This window comes from Anoplopoma fimbria, chromosome 24, assembly GCF_027596085.1.
Source record: "Anoplopoma fimbria isolate UVic2021 breed Golden Eagle Sablefish chromosome 24, Afim_UVic_2022, whole genome shotgun sequence".
Lineage (NCBI taxonomy): Eukaryota > Metazoa > Chordata > Actinopteri > Perciformes > Anoplopomatidae > Anoplopoma > Anoplopoma fimbria.
The window spans coordinates 9637339-9653437 of NC_072472.1; the positions used below are offsets into that span (position 1 = coordinate 9637339).

The 16099-nt window shown below is 39.8% G+C and overlaps 1 protein-coding gene across 1 annotated transcript in view; it reads left to right on the forward strand.

The window, feature by feature from the left end:
• LOC129113473 (rho GTPase-activating protein 26-like) overlaps positions 1–16099 on the forward strand; it is an 82643-nt gene that overhangs the window by 43576 nt on the left and 22968 nt on the right. Inside the window, exons 5-16 of the mRNA XM_054625789.1 lie at positions 613–714; positions 835–945; positions 2376–2480; positions 3161–3290; positions 3862–3962; positions 5290–5384; positions 7394–7472; positions 8452–8488; positions 8763–8828; positions 9734–9808; positions 9926–10010; positions 10914–10972. Of these exons, the coding sequence (XP_054481764.1) occupies positions 613–714; positions 835–945; positions 2376–2480; positions 3161–3290; positions 3862–3962; positions 5290–5384; positions 7394–7472; positions 8452–8488; positions 8763–8828; positions 9734–9808; positions 9926–10010; positions 10914–10972 (1045 nt within the window). The remainder of the gene's footprint in view (positions 1–612; positions 715–834; positions 946–2375; positions 2481–3160; positions 3291–3861; positions 3963–5289; positions 5385–7393; positions 7473–8451; positions 8489–8762; positions 8829–9733; positions 9809–9925; positions 10011–10913; positions 10973–16099) is intronic.

Genomic DNA, 16099 nt, shown 5'->3' on the forward strand with positions numbered 1-16099 from the left:
TTTTTTCTGAAGCCCCAGATGGGTCATGGTATGAGTTTTGGATAAATAAATGCAACAGATGTACAGTTACAATGCCCCAGGGCGTCTCTGACAAAGGGATCTCCCCCCTTCAACTAACTTGAATTAGATTAAAGTTTAATGATCCTGACATGACCAGAAGAACATTGTCAGAAAAGAAATAACTGGCACGTGTTTTTTCCTTCATAGTTTTCTTGATCTTCTTGGACATTTTTTTTTCACTTTTTCCTCAGCAGTTTTAGGAATACACACCCTACTCTATCCGTCCCTGGTTTGTCGTCCATCTAACTGTCCGTCTCCGCTGTCAGTGATTTCAGCTCTGATGAAAGCTCTCTTGTTTAAGAAGCAGCTGTGCTCCTTGGAGGAACAGTCCCATATTGGACTCCCCAGAAAATGGAAGATATTATGTGAAAGCTAAAAGAAATTCAAATTAAATGAAGTTTACCTTTGCAGCTTGGACATTTTTTCCCCCATCTGCACAAGGGCTATTGCTGATTGAAGATAATAGTCACCGATTAAATTATTTGTAGTGACCATGTCTTTTGAGTTGTCTGTCACCCAAATAAAAAAAGTTTTTTGTTGTATCTGTTCTAGGAAGCCCGAAAAAAGTATGACAAAGAGACAGAGAAGTATTGCGCAGTGCTGGAGAAACACCTCAGCCTCTCAGCAAGAAAGAAGGAGTCCCATCTACAGGAGGTAAGATGGTGTCTGTCGTTTACATCTGTTCTTCTTTCTCGCGCTTGATCTGTGATATTTCTCATATTTTTCATATGAATGTCAGTCTGTAACTTGTCTTAATGTCCTTCCTCTATGTAGGCCGACAACCAGGTCGATAATGTACGGCAGCATTTCTACGAGGTCTCTCTGGAGTACGTCTTCAAGGTGCAGGAGGTCCAAGAGAGGAAGATGTTTGACTTTGTGGAGCCCGTAAGACATTTGTTTTTTTGTCTTTTTATGTAATATGCCTGTTTTTGTTTTATTCTTTTAAGTTGTTGCACACCCATGTTCTTTTTCAGCAGTGGTATGATTTAAATGTAATCACTTTGACCTATCCACACCCAGCAGCTGCTCACTACAACCACCGTGCTCTGTTGTTAACAAACAGCCCTTGCTCTAGGACATTTGAGTATAGAGCTATGATCGGGCAAAAAAATAATAATCGTGCCTGACCCTACATGAACCCTCTTAGTTTCAGTCCAAGCCCAAGCCATGGCAGCAATTTGGGTCTGAAAATGAAAAATAAACAATTGAAATAACAGGTCCTGTCAGTGTAGTAACAGACCTTTGTGACACGATCTCTGACATGCTCCCTCTCCTACCTAATGTTCAGCACAACCTAAAATCTGTCATATGCCACTGCCATATATAGTTATAGATATAGATATGATAGAGATTGTATTACATTTTTCCTAATTAACTGCAACAAGGTCAATATTTGAATTATGCATAACAGTAGGTTATTGATTATAGCAAAAAGCATTCCTGCAAAACTGAAAAAGAAGGTCAGGGAACGCAAAGCACAAAGTAAAGAATGTAAGATCAAAATAAAATGATAACAAATGGCTAATAATAAAAAAAAACATAGGGCCAATCCAGATCATGGTGTACATTTTTGCCAATAATTTATTGGGAGTTGGGACAGGGTTGTGGTTGTTAAGTCAATACCACAAATCTGACTCTATTCAAGCCCGAGGGGATTTTGAGAAATTCCAGCCCGGATTCTGGCAGAGAATCAAAGCGGTACATCAGTGGTAGTTGCTAAGGAGAGTAATGACAATTTGATGCACACATACCACACAGACTTTAACTCTTTACAACGTAGGTCTATCTCACTGCTTCTGTTTCATGTTCTGTCTTTTTAGAGTATTATCATTAACTCTTTGTCACACTTAGATTTTTTTTTTTTTTTTTTTTTTTTTTTTTTTTTTTTTTTTTTTTGGTACATTATAAATTCAGTGAACCTCTTCTACCTCTATCTCTGCACGATAAAACATGTCTGTCCACCTTTTCTCATCTTCAATCGGTCTCTTCTTTTTTCTTCCTCTTCCACCTCCTCCACTCCATCTTCACCCTCTTCACTAACCCACCTGTGTTTACTCCACTTTTTTCTCCTTCTGCACTTTTTGCTCTCTCTTCCTCCAAATCCTCAACCTTTTCTTCCTCTACATTCTCATATTTCCACTTTCCATTTGTCCTCCTCCTACATGGCTCCATACTGCATCGGCATTTGCATCTGCATTTATTCCCCACTGTCCTCATCTACCTTCTTGCCCTTACTTATTTTATCTCCTTTTAGCTGTCTTTGTCCTTTCTTCTTCTTCCTTCATCTACTTAATTTTCCTTTTTGTTTCCCTCAGCTGTTGGCGTTCCTTCAAGGCCTATTCACCTACTATCACCACGGCTATGAGCTGGCAAAGGACTTCAACCACTTCAAGACTGATCTCACCATCAGCATACAGAATGTAAGGTCACACAAACACAAACATCACATATACAAACAGAGCACAGGGTCATACTATTACCTTGAGCACTGCACACAAATATACATTTATGCAATTAAAAAACAAATCTGTCTGTGGAAATTTAAACTAAGTACAAAATAATGAAACTAAAAGCATACAGAAGTTGCTGGCTTACTGTTGTGTTGGTCCATCAATGTTTGTTTTTACAAGTTTTACATTTGGAAGGGCTTTACTTTCTTAGCAGTAATCTTCAACTGAAAAGGCTACTTCACTTCACCCACAATGCTACATTGAAGCCATTATGTTAGAAATGAAAAGCCATTCAAAATGAATTATGTTATTAAGGACAGCTTCACAGGCACCAAGGAAACATTTTAGAAAGATAGAAAAAACTAAAAAAATCCTCCAAATGTGAAAAGGCTGCAGGCTAAAAGGAGTTCAAACATCAAACAGTTACTCAGCAATCTGAAAATGCCTAAATAACATTCAAAAACCTCACTGCAAAAAAGGGAGCTAAGAAAGAAATATATGATATTCAGGGATTGCAGCAATGAGCAGTCATTATGTTTTTCTGCTGAATAAAAAGTTTATGTAGTGACACTTTTGTTGCCAAGTTAAGCTGACTCAGGATCAGGCCATACAATAAAAAGGCGTGTGTTCCTCTGTGCTTGTGTTCACAGACGAGGAACCGTTTTGAAAGCACGCGGTCGGAGGTGGAGATTCTGATGAGGAAGATGAAGGAGAATCCACATGAACACAAGAGTGTCAGCCAGCACATCATGGAGGGATACCTGTTTGTGCAGGAGAAGCGTACGTATCGGCACATTTCTCTTTGTGTTTATGTGTGTGTGTACATGTCGCACCTTACAATGAGGGAACAATTCAGCAGCGATTTACACTGTTGCGGTACTGTTGAAGACATGAATGAGTGTGTGAGTGGATTGGTGTGTAGGCACAGTACGTGCATGTTGTGGCTGTGTTGTTTGGCACACACACACACACACACACACACACACACATTCACACACAAACACACACCCACACACACACTCCCACACTCTGTCTGAGCAGTAGGACAAATAAACCATAATGAACCTACTGCTGACGAAGTCAAGTCTGATCTGTTGGAGACATGACAGCAGCTCTGACCACATGCGGTTACCATGGTAACCTATCTAGCACTAACGCAGGCATGACTAAGACTCCTTCTTTTTCCATCCTCTTTTTTGATTTAACCCCTTCTCCCCCTACTGCCTCTGTTTCTGATAATTTTCTGACGTTTGACATCACCTGTATTTCTTTATTCTTCTCTTCTTCTATGGTTGTATTTTTAACCCTCCCTCTCTTCACCTGTCTCCATTTCCTTCTCTCTCTTCCTCAGGCTCATTTGTGTCTACCTGGGTGAAGTACTACTGTACCTACCATCGTGAGCCCAAGAGGGTCACCATGGTCCTGTTTGACCCTAAATCAGGAGGGAAAACGGTGAGTAGCTTTGGTATTAAATATACAAGGTCACAGTGTCGCTAAACATCCAGGCTATCCATCCGTCTAGCTCTCTATTTATCTATATCTATATGCACGCAAATTATCCACATGCTTAGACACCCCCCATATACGTGTCACTTCAGCCTATCATCATGTTGTCTGATTTTAAGTTGGGTCGCAGTTCTCTCAAAATGTATGTTCAAATATAAAAAATATGTGCTAATTATAATAAATATCCAGAACAAATCTGAACATTGTATAATGCCAGCTTCGAGGTTCTTATTTTATTATGTTGACATATTAGGGCCAAAGGTTTTTACAGGTTTTTTAAAATGTTATGTTTGAATATGCAAATGGAGCATTATCTAATGCTAGTTTTTGTTGAATTTAGGAGAAATCTACATATACGCAAATAGACTGCTTGTAGCAGAATAAACACATAAATGTATTTTGGATATTTTTCTTTCCACTAGCCAGAAAGAATAAATGTTATGGAAGTACACTTGCCCGAAATCTAAAAATGTACTATGCACGAAAAAAACAATGCTTTTGAGGTCAGCGTGTGCGTCAGTCCTTCGCCATCAAAGAAAGCTTTTCTCATGCACGGTGCCATTTTACACCAGCGTACAGTCATACAGGGAAATATCAGTTTGAGAAGAGTGCGACAACAATTTCTCCCACAACAGCAGCCACAAATGAGTGCAGCATTGCCAAATATGTTTTTAGTAAGCAGCATGACTCCAACTATTTTCTCAAAGTGCTATCTGTTATCACTCTCTCCACCTACACACAAAGCTGATGCAGATTCAGGCCTGTTTTCTGATGGTTCTCATGGAGCATTTTGAGTTGCCAACGGAAGGAAATGTAGAAACATTTGATCAAAAAAAGACTTTCAGCTCCCACACAGTAAGACAGCAAGAAAGGATCATAGAGTCAGGATGACATCATCAGACCTGGGCCCGGTAGGGTTACATAGTTAGAATATGAAACATGCCTGAAATGCTTTGCATGTGTGTCAAAGCTAAGGAATTGAGTGTTTCATGAACAGTACGTGATGGGGTTCAATCTCTGTGCTGAGACAGTGCTTCTATTTGTCCAAAATCATCTCAACGTGCTTCACATTGGAAGTTAAGCAAGTTTGAAAACTGTCTGCTGCTTCAGTTGTTCACCAACATTACAGGAAGGAGAGTGAATGCTTATTAGAATTGTACTGAACGCTTATAATAAACCCAGGTTTTCACTTATTCAGTTTCTGTCTTGTTCAAGAAATCCACAGTTTGGATGCGTACTAAAGTGATACTGATGCCTTTTTCTTTTGTGTCAGGGAGAGGAGGAGAGCTTCACCCTCAGGTCTTGCACCAGGAGGAAGACAGACTCAATAGAAAAGCGGTTCTGTTTTGATGTGGAGGCTGTGGACAGGTCAGTGAGTGTGTGTGACTTGACTGCCTCATGTTCAACACTTGGACTTCCTACACAATCTTTTTTTGGCCCAACTCCAACTGGTTCCTTTCTATGCAGTGTTTCTTTCTCTCTTATCAATAGAGCATGTTGTATTTCTGTTCAGGGTGCAAACTGTGTGTTTATTGGCCGCAACCATAGCAATCGTCAGACATGCTTTCCTGTGTCTAGCTTTGAGGCTTTTATTTACAGCTTTTCCATATCCAGAATATTGTAGAAAAATGCAGCAGGAGGAATGAGGGAGTTTTATGAATTCTCTGGAGAACATTGAAGCATAAACACACCATATTATATTTCACAACTTGTTTCACACATACAGTAAATTAAATAATGGTTTTCAGGTGATTTTTTTTCCCCCCCCAGCATCACAATAACTGTAGTAGAAAAAAAACTTTATGAAAAAGACCCAAGCAAGCCAGGAAATAGTTAAATAGTTATGGCTTCAGGGTTTGTTATAGGAAGTCATGGATGCCTCATGGAATTTGACACCAGTGAATGCTGTCTTCATGTTACTAATTACAGCTACATTGCTCCGATCAGCCACCCGTTCAGTGGTTGGCATGTGGTCTTTATACGTGGTGTAATTACAGCTAACAGACACATGGGGTCACTCAGATGATTTAGGCCTGAGAAGAGAATGTGGAGGGCGTTTGGCCTCTCGTGCTCGGCCCCATGGTGCTTCTTTTCCCACCCTCCTCCTCCTCCTCCTCCTTCTCCCACCTTGCCCCTCCTCCACTTCAACCAACCTCCATCATATCAACTCGCCTTGTCATTATCTCATCCACTTATTTCCCTTTTTCCCCTTGAGCCTTTATTCATATTAGGGGTTTGTGTTGTGTGCGTCTGTTGATGTGTGTTTGTTTATTTTCAATGTGATAGAAAGTGGTAGTTCCTCAAGAGGTGTGTGCTGCTCTTGCATAGACAGTCATACTGTCCATTTTGCGAACATTGGTTTTGCTTTCCACGTATTTGTGTGTGCGTGCAACCATGTGCAGAATGAGGCTGTGCACATGCATCGGAGTGTGAGTGTACTCTGACTGTGTGGGTGCTGCCATTGAAAGGGTGACAGACTGTATACGACCAAGTGGAAACCTTTATGAGACTTGGATGGACCAATGAGGCTGTTAATGATACTGTGTGTGTGTTCACAGTGACGGTTGCCTGTATCAGGGTGATTTAACCAAATTTATACGTTGAATGAATATCCTGTATTCAGGTTAAATTCATTTTTTATTCCTTTTAAGGTGATCATCTGTTTTTCCTGGAAGGCGATACCATAGCCATACCTTTGGCACACACAAATGAATATGCTTTGCTCTTGAAGTACTATGATATTTGAATACAATTCTTCTACACAACCTGAATCAATACAAATTTTAAATGAAGTATATTTAATGAAGTTTGCTCTTACTGTTGATAGTAGTTCCCTTAAACAATCCATAAGTCTTTATTCAGGCAAGCATGTGTGTGACTGTTTATCTTTGTGTGTGTTCAGCCAGTATTCACAAGCTTTATTGACAACATTCATTCATTCATTCATTTTCCGTAACCTGCTTATCCAGTTAAGGGTCGCAGGGGTGCTGGAGCCGATCTCAGCTGTCAAGGGCAGGGTACACCCTGGACAGGTCGCCAGCCTATCACAGGGCTGACATATAGAGACAAACAACCATTCACACTCACATTCACACCTACGGGCAATTTAGAGTCTTCAATGCACCTAAGCTGCATGTCTTTGGACTGTGGGAGGAAGCCGGAGAACCCGGAGAGAACCCACGCTGACACAGGGAGAACATGCAAACTCCACACAGAAGGTTGTCTGGCCCGGGAGTTGAACCCGGGCCCCTCTTGCTGTGAGGCGACAGTGCTAACCACTACACCACCGTGCAGCCTATTGACAACATTTAACTGACAATTGTTTGCCGCTGGGCTGAATATTAGAAAAAGCTAATGTACCTTTTGTGTGTGCGAAGGGCTGGAGTGATCACCATGCAGGCTCTGTCAGAAGAAGACCGCAGGTTATGGATGGAGGCCATGGATGGGAGAGAACCGGTAGGTTACCACGGTAACCCGTTTGTACTTATGTGACACATAAGTGAAGAGAGAGAGGGAGAACAAGAGCTCCAACAGGAGCTTCAGCAGCCCTCCATCTGTACATGCTGTTTGCGGTGTTCATATAAATAATAGGAAAGTTGACTGACAGCCAGTTTTCCCAACTGTGTTGGTGCTTCTTTCTACACTCTTATTTATTCACGTTCCTGTCTCAACACCTCCCTCATCCTTGTGTCTACATTCAAACGTGCAAAGGTAATCACTGTCAATAAAGCCACCGCAAGCTTGAACAGGCAGATGCTGAGCTCAGACGATCGGTAGTAAAACAAGAAATGTTCATGTTTCACTTAAGCTCATCCTACCTTTGTTGTTTTCGCTAAGACCTCCCTCTTCTTTGTCTGCCTTCAGCTTGGTAGTCAAAAGGAACTCAACACTGACCACAGCTACATGATGCGACCACGCCAAGTCCAGTTCATTCTGAACAAGCCCAGACAAATTGGAACATAAACACACACAGTCTTAAGCCTTTGTATTTACCGTATTTCCTTCGTTAGATTTATTGTTAACTAGATATAAAGCATGCATAATTCTACATTTAACCTCATGTGGATATGCTGTCAGGCTCACACATGAAGGCGTACACAGAGACCCAACTTAAACACAATATTTCCACCATTACCATGGGAACTGAAGTTATGCAGTTTGCAAAAAAGCCAAAAATAAATGTAACATTTGTGTACGTTCCTCAATATCCGCATGTATCCAAGGGATACATCACGAACGTATCTGTATTATTCATGTTTTCTCATACAAAGAATAAGCAGCATTTGCTTACAAACTTTCAAAACTTAATAGGGACACGTTGAAAAAGATCTCAACAGAATGTATCAGGTGTGTTTTTTTTGTGTGTGTGAAATGTTGACCTCAAATGTATCTTGCACTCAATAAGCTTAGTTGTAAATGTGTTTGTTATTTGCAGGTATACAATCTGAACAGAGACAACCAGGCTGAAGGCAGTAAGTTGCTTTAATTGATGTCAATTAACTGTTTTTTCAAGGGTACAGTATTATTCATGATTGTCATCTGACTTTCTGTTTTGGCAGAAGGCTAGGTTGGCAGCAAATAGCATGGAAGCTGCGTTTATCTACGAATATTCCAAATACTTTTGTTTTCAGTGTCTCTAAAATATAAGATTTGCACACTGTTTTGTTTTTCAAATGTGTATCTCATTTTGGGAATCAAAGCAAATGTAAATTCAAACTGTAATCACTCTGTCTTGCTCTCCATCAGTGGCCCAGCTGGATGTGATTGGGTTCAACGTGATGAAAAAGTTTATTCATGCAGTGGAGACTCGAGGTACAATGTCAAGTCAGATTCTTGTTTCATTCTTTTTCTCTGTGGATTTCTTGCTTCTTTAGTATGATTCCCTCTACGTTTCAGTCATGTTTTTGAAATGACAGGTGTCAGAGGTCATCAGCGGGTTTTATACCCTCCACTCTCTGAGTATGTTGACTTCTGATGCACCTGAAGGTCGCACTCTACAGACTTTCTTCTGAAATGTTGGAGTAAAGGTCTACAGGTGCTACATCAATATGTTTCCCTTTCATCGGCTGCTTAAAGAGCGTCTACCAGGAACACTCCTTGGCTTTTTTCATTGCTCGGCAGATGCATTTACATTTATATGGTATATAATAACGGCCGTTGTGTTTCCCAGCTGCCAGCATTATTCTTCACATGACGGCTGTGTGTATGAAAAAGAAAAAAATGGAACGAAAAAAAATTGCCCTGAATTTGTTTGTCATTACGATGACCCTTGCTCGCTGCCCTGCTCTTACACCTCATGAAATGGATGCTGAGTAACAGTCTTCATACTCCTTTTAGTCTCAGCAATAAGGTATTCAGAGACAGATTAACTGAATGGCAGTCTTTAAGTGCTGCCAGGTTTTAAAAAAGCTATTTGCATAGAGAAAGGGCATCTTATTACCATTAATGCCTTTCTTCAGTTATGGTTCCTGATGTTAAACCAGGAAGTAGTCAGATTTTTTTTCCCCCCCTATACAATCTATTTAGGATTCTTTGTAAATGGAGTAATTAACGTTTTCAGTGGTAAAATTCCCTTGCTGATGGAGGTTACCTTTATCCTCAGTAATTTCAAATGCAGTAAGTGTAAAATGCTCTGCTGAGGAAGCACTGAGATAAATAAAATGCGTCAGTTGGTCCATGGCATAAGAACAGGAGGTAACCTCTCTTTTCCTCTCCAGGTATCGACGATCAGGGCTTGTACAGAATTGTTGGCGTCAGCTCCAGAGTACAAAAACTACTAAGTCTCGCTATGGGTAATTACATAAATACACATATTTAGTCAAAAATGAAAATCTTCTCTTCTTTAAAATAATGAATATCTTTAACTAACAATCAAAACTTTCTTTTATATTCATATTTTTATCCATTAGATCCTAAGACAACTGCTGACGTGGAGCTGGAAAACTCAGAGTGGGAGATCAAAACTATCACGAGTGCTATCAAGCACTATCTCAGGTTTGTGATAAAAGGCTTTCAGAATGCTTAAACTAGGTATAGAAATACTTTGAAACCGCTGCACAAAGATCTGTATTTATCAAAATGTCCTTACTGTTGTGTTTCAGTTATCAAAGATTTGGTGTATTATACAAAAAACGATATTAAATGGATTGACTGCTCTTGTCATGACTATTATTATTGCTGGATATTGCAGCAGGTTTTTTTTTGGTCTTTTCACTCAGTACTTGAATATATTCCTATTGCTGCTTTTAGTCTCTGCCTCCTGTATAAAACAGATGTCTGGCTTGGATCCACCTCATTACATAGTTCATTTTTCTGTGTTTTTTTTTTCATGCAGCATTTGCTGTATTTGCTTTTTTAATTTTATGATATAAACTTTTATTTTGCTGTAGGGTTTGTTTGTTGCATAAATAACCAATTCCCACTTTGTATTCACACAGTTGGTCACTGTATAGCTGTTGATGATTAAATCACGCCCTTTTCCCTACACAATTGGTAATGAGGGAAGGAGAGGTGGAGTTCCAGCTGTGCTTAATATACTGAACCTGAATTCATCTACACTGCACACAACACAATTACACACTTCACTCGCACATAAATGGACAGCTTCACAGAAAAGCTGACTAACCACACACTTACACCACACATATACACATTAACAGCATTAGGACCTCAGGTAGGGCTTCATTGAGAACCAGTGGGACTCATTACACTCCTCAGGCAGAGGTGATACATTGGTGTCCAGCTGTTCAAGCTAGCATGCTGGAGGATAAAGGAGGAGAAGGAGAACATAAACTGATGAGCGCTCATCCAGAACTGCCTGGATTTAATGATTTTTGCAAAGCTCCATTTTTCCAAGCGGACATTCTTCACCTGACGTCTCCGTAACTGTGTTTCCAGAGTGCTTCCAGGACCTCTGATGACGTACCAGTACCAGAGGAGCTTCATCAAAGCTGCCAGTGAGTTTTTTTTTTTTTTTTTACCTTTATGTCCTTCTTGCCTCTCAAATGTGAGTTCAGTCGACAGGATATAAAACTGATTCTCCTGCAGTTTGACCTTGTTTGATTCCCACTGACCATATAAAACCCTGCAAGCAGCTATTCTAAGAAAACACAGGCTGTACTTAATAATGGGCCACATGATTTACTTACAGTGCTTACTGCTAAGCAGCAGAAGCCTTAAGTAACCCTTTGTTTGTTCTTGATTCAAGATGAATTTGCATTGAGTCACATCATGTTGAAATGTACGGTTTATGAATGGATTAAAGATTGATAAGAGGATTTACATTTTTGCAATACTTATACCTGTATATAGGATTATAGGAATTCTTTTGTGTCCCCCTTTTTTTCATTGAATCTGGATACATAATTTAATTTTCAAAAAACACTTGGCAGTCTTGAAGACATATTGCGTAAATTCTCAAACAGTTCTGCAATCATTTTAGTGTATTTACTTATTGTCATGTGGCTCCTTAAGGCTGCAAAATAGATTTTTACATGCACTAATTTATTTAGCGTATAAAACAGAGACTTTACATGAGCACTCTTCTTTAGTTTAGTTTGGTTAGGCCTGATTAGCTTGGCTTTGATTGGTCTGGTCATTTCCTTGTTGCTACTATACCTGCTTTTAACAGATTTCTTTACCAGTAAGCCGAGGTGCGTTCAAGTTCAGTATGGTCCAGTCTGGTCTGCAGAGTTGCAGGATGTGTCACAGACTTGTTTTCTTTGTTTGTCAGTAGCTAACTCCTTTAGTAAGTGGAGCTGGCGGGAAGGAACTCCAGGAAACGAGTGTGTCCCTGGCAACGCTTCCAGGAAATGGCTCCATAGTGAGGCCAACTGGAGAGAAAATTACAAAAGTGTGTTAAAGTGTGTATTAGGAGAAAGCAGTAGAGCGTGGCATTTAGGAATGCCAAAGGTAGCTCGTTTGATACTGACTTGGACCACCCATGCTTTAATGCATGAATTCGTGGTTTTATAATTATCATAAAATATGTATGTATAATGTATGTGCTTGCCAACTATTTATGAGTTTACAGTATATCTCTCATCCCACCCCAAATCTTTATTTCTGTTTAACCTCTTCGTCTTTGATCTCGTCTAGATTTCCTCTGCCTTTCATCAGTTTCTGTTGATGTGGGTGTCAGCATTTGCATGACATGAATTTGTGTTTGAATGCATTTGCGTGTCTGCTTGTGTATGCCTTTGTATTATTTCCAAAGCAGAATTTTTGCAGAAGCAGCGGGGGGTGTTGAGGACAGCGTCCTCGGTTGAACCCTTTCTCCCGCTCTCTATCCTCTCTAGCTCCTCCCACCACCCTGTCTCCCACCACCTGATCTTCCTCCTCCTCCTCTGGTTTCGTCTCGCCTTACTCTCTCCCATCCCGTGCTAATCTGGTTTTAAATATCTGGGTAAAAAAGAGAGTTTAGTGTTTTGAGGATATTTTGGTCAGCAGCTGCAAAGCTTTCCATTTTTTTCTTTTTTTAGCAACACCTGGTGTATTGAGTGGGGATACATTATTTTGTTTTCAAAAAACCCTTAAGGACAGATTGCCTACATTCTCCAACAGTCCTTGCAATAATTTGTGTGTATTTAATTCTTCTCATGTGGATCCTAGGTTACAAAATACAGTTTTGGGAGCAGTAACTTATTTAGATCATGAAATAGAGACTTTGAGGAGCGACAAGGAGGAGGGTGGAGTGCCATTTGGCTCGCAGATACCTGCCTTAGGCATGTGCCAGCAAGAAAACACACATCCAGTAATTATTCTGTCTGCAGTCATTAGGTTTTGCTCGCAGTATCTCTTTTCATTATTTCATAAATGTTCTCCACATATTTCACCCTAATTCTATCTAGTTTCATGCTCCACCTCCTACTGTATCTGACATTTGTATGTGTGTCTATTGCCTGAACTCCTTCTGCACACTTTTCATTGGGCTTCATTTTTAACTGTGGAAATGTGAAGATTTTTTGTAACTGTACTAAACAGCTGGTCCAGCTTTATAATTTAATAGATAAAATAAATAAATGAAATATAGCAAGATGATAAAGGGTTTATGACCGTGAGTTTAATTTAAAGCCAATGTTCAGTTTCACATTGAGAGTCAAAACATGCATGGCAGATATTTCACATTGGTCTTTTTTTTTTTATAACTTTCTGAAACCATCAATCAATCAATCAAGCAACCGACTTCATGCGGTGATTGGCCTGCTCTCTTCTTTCCTTCTTCACACAACTATTTCCATCCCTTTTTGTGTCTACAACTGATTGCTTCCGCGGCTGTCTGATAGTTAACAGGGGTATCCGCATTTGTATGATTCATTGTGACTCTTCTCTAGGACAGCAGTCTTCAAGTGTGGAAATCTGGAACAAATATAAGAACATTTGCCGTTAGACGTGGTCTGAATTAGTTGATTTCAAGCAAACCCTGGCCTTTAACAAAGGAGCCTGGACGCCCTGCTCCCTAACTACTTCCTCCAGGTCCTCCTGGGGTAACTAAAGGCAACAAGGCCAGATGGGAATAAAAAGAATCCAGTTTGTTCTGGGTCTGGTCCAGCACTCCCATCAGCTGGACGTGTTTGGAATACCTCCACAGAGAGGCATCCAGGTGGCATTCAAATCAGGAGCCTGAACCACCTCAACTGGCTCTTTTTTTTTTTTTTTTTTTTTTTTTTTAAAGCAAAGAAGCATGAGCTCTTAAATCTCTGAACTCACACTCTAACTGAGCTGTGCTCCCACACCTTTTAAAATAAACTTTGAGGTGCTTTGAATACGATACAATATAACTTAATTGTCAATTTTCACTGAAATTCTCCACCGCAGTTTCCTTCATGGAAGTAAAAATCACATTCAAGTAGTTAAAAAAATGGTATCTTTTGGATTCAGATATCAGTTAGTAGCGCACTCATTTTGGTTTAGAAACAGGATAGAATAAAACGTATAAATAAAATAAATCAGCTTTGTTATATACATTCTTTGCCTTTTGGTCACTGTCTAAAGCTCATGACCCTAGACCAGGATCAGTATAGATAGACAGTTAAATAGAGAGCTCGCTTTGCCTTCATACTTACCTCCATCTTTACCTCGATAGTCCATCTTCACATCACCGATCACACATTAGTGACTTCTGCTGATCTCACACTCAGTTTTCCATCTATTTTCCTTTTCTGATGGTTCTTTGCATCTGATAAAAAGACTGACATGACTTTAGTGACAACGAGGAGAATGTCAGGTATGGCCAGAGAGAAAATATCAATGGATGTCGTCTTTTGAAGCAGGGCATACGATGATACTTCAGAGAATGGCACACTGAAAGTTTGAGCTGAGCTCAAAGCTTGAAGAGTAGTAATATAAATCCACTTCACAGCAAATCGGTGCCATTACTCCCAACGCTGTAGTCAATAATTTAGACTGCTTTGTGCTCATGAATGGATGTAATCGCTGTTTTGTTGCTCTTAGCCAGGTGGTGTAATTTTAGCCTGCATCGAAAACAGATGTAAAACACTGTGTTTTCTCATTCCCTGCATAATGATTCTGATCATTTATGCCAATGAAGGCTAGGCAGCTCTCAAAATGCCTTTCAGCCTGTCAAGAAACAGATTACATGAAACAGAACACTGCAGACAAAAAACACCTACCCCTAATTCAGAAACCTAAATCTAATAATTTGGCATACAGATTTAACAATCAATTCAGTTCAACAGTTTAACACCTGCTATTGAAAATGAAATGCCTGCATTACATGCAAAGGCTGCTTTCATTAAACACCTTTAGTTCAACTGCAGCTGTTCACAGTGATTGTTTCTTGTGCTGATGGAAACTTTATCCAGGATTTAAATTCTAAAGTAGCCTTTTCTTACCTGCTAGTTTAGAATGAAACTAAATGTTTGTTTCTGCCAATGATTCTAGGAACATTTGCCAGTAAGTGACAGGTGGTAGATAGGCATGAGCATGTCTTGCATATACTGTAGACTTAAAGCAGTATTGATTGATTTTAATTGACCACTTGGGGGGATGGAGAGCAATGTTAGACACAGCATTGAGATATTTTCACCGTATGAAGTGATAGAGTGGAGTCTGGGGATGATTTTCTGTCGGATGTCACTCCGAGTGACACATTACATGAATTCGTTTGACCCGTTGTAAATATATAACGCATTGATGAGTGAGTGCAGCTTTAAAGATGCATGCATTCACAGTATCTCGCCGTTACTAGTCAGAAAGAAATAAGCCTCAAGCTATTCTTTTTTACCACTCATGGTGCAGATAAATTAACATCAGGTGGTCTCTTGATGTTAAAATGTCATTCATTTTATCGTGGTGGCCCCACCACTGTATGATTCCAGGCAGGACGATAAAGATGAGATATTGGATATATACTGCACATACTGCACAGACCAGGAGATGACTAGCGTGAATAATGAATGACAAAAAGTAGAACAGGTTGTGGTGCTGGGCTTTAAGAATCAGTCAACGGCCAGCAGATGTGGCAAGCTTCTTGAAGTAATGCACGCTTCATTTGCTGTTTGTGGATGTGTTCGCGTTTGCTTTCCGGACTTTGATTGTAAAAGTATGTACTCCATGCATAATCAAAATCCCCTCTTGCTTAAGAGATGCACGGATTAAGTTTTGATGAGGTGAGAACCAGACTTCTTTCTTTTTTTTTTTTCAATCTTTTCAGAGCCAGAAGGTGTAAGGGAAGTAGTATTATACACAAATGTATGCTTTTATATCCAAGTAAAAAAAAACGAAATGTCCATAAAACTGGTATCTCTCTTGGCCCGGTTGACCTCGTAACAGGATAGTTGGCCAGAATCATAAATCTGTTTCAAGCTGGGTTCGATTGTGTTAGCAAATCATACCCAATAAATATGGATACTGGAAGTTCTGATTATTTCTCAAAGCACATGCGCTAGTGTGCACATACCTGATGACATCCGTTTTCATCAGACCATTTCAAATTGCCAATCACAATGTCTGTGGAACCTGCGCTCTATTAAAATGACATTTGCCTCTGCTGTTAACAATATTCCAACGGATGAAAGTTTCTCAAATTGATTAATATATTATTTTGTGATTTGGTGGCTGCC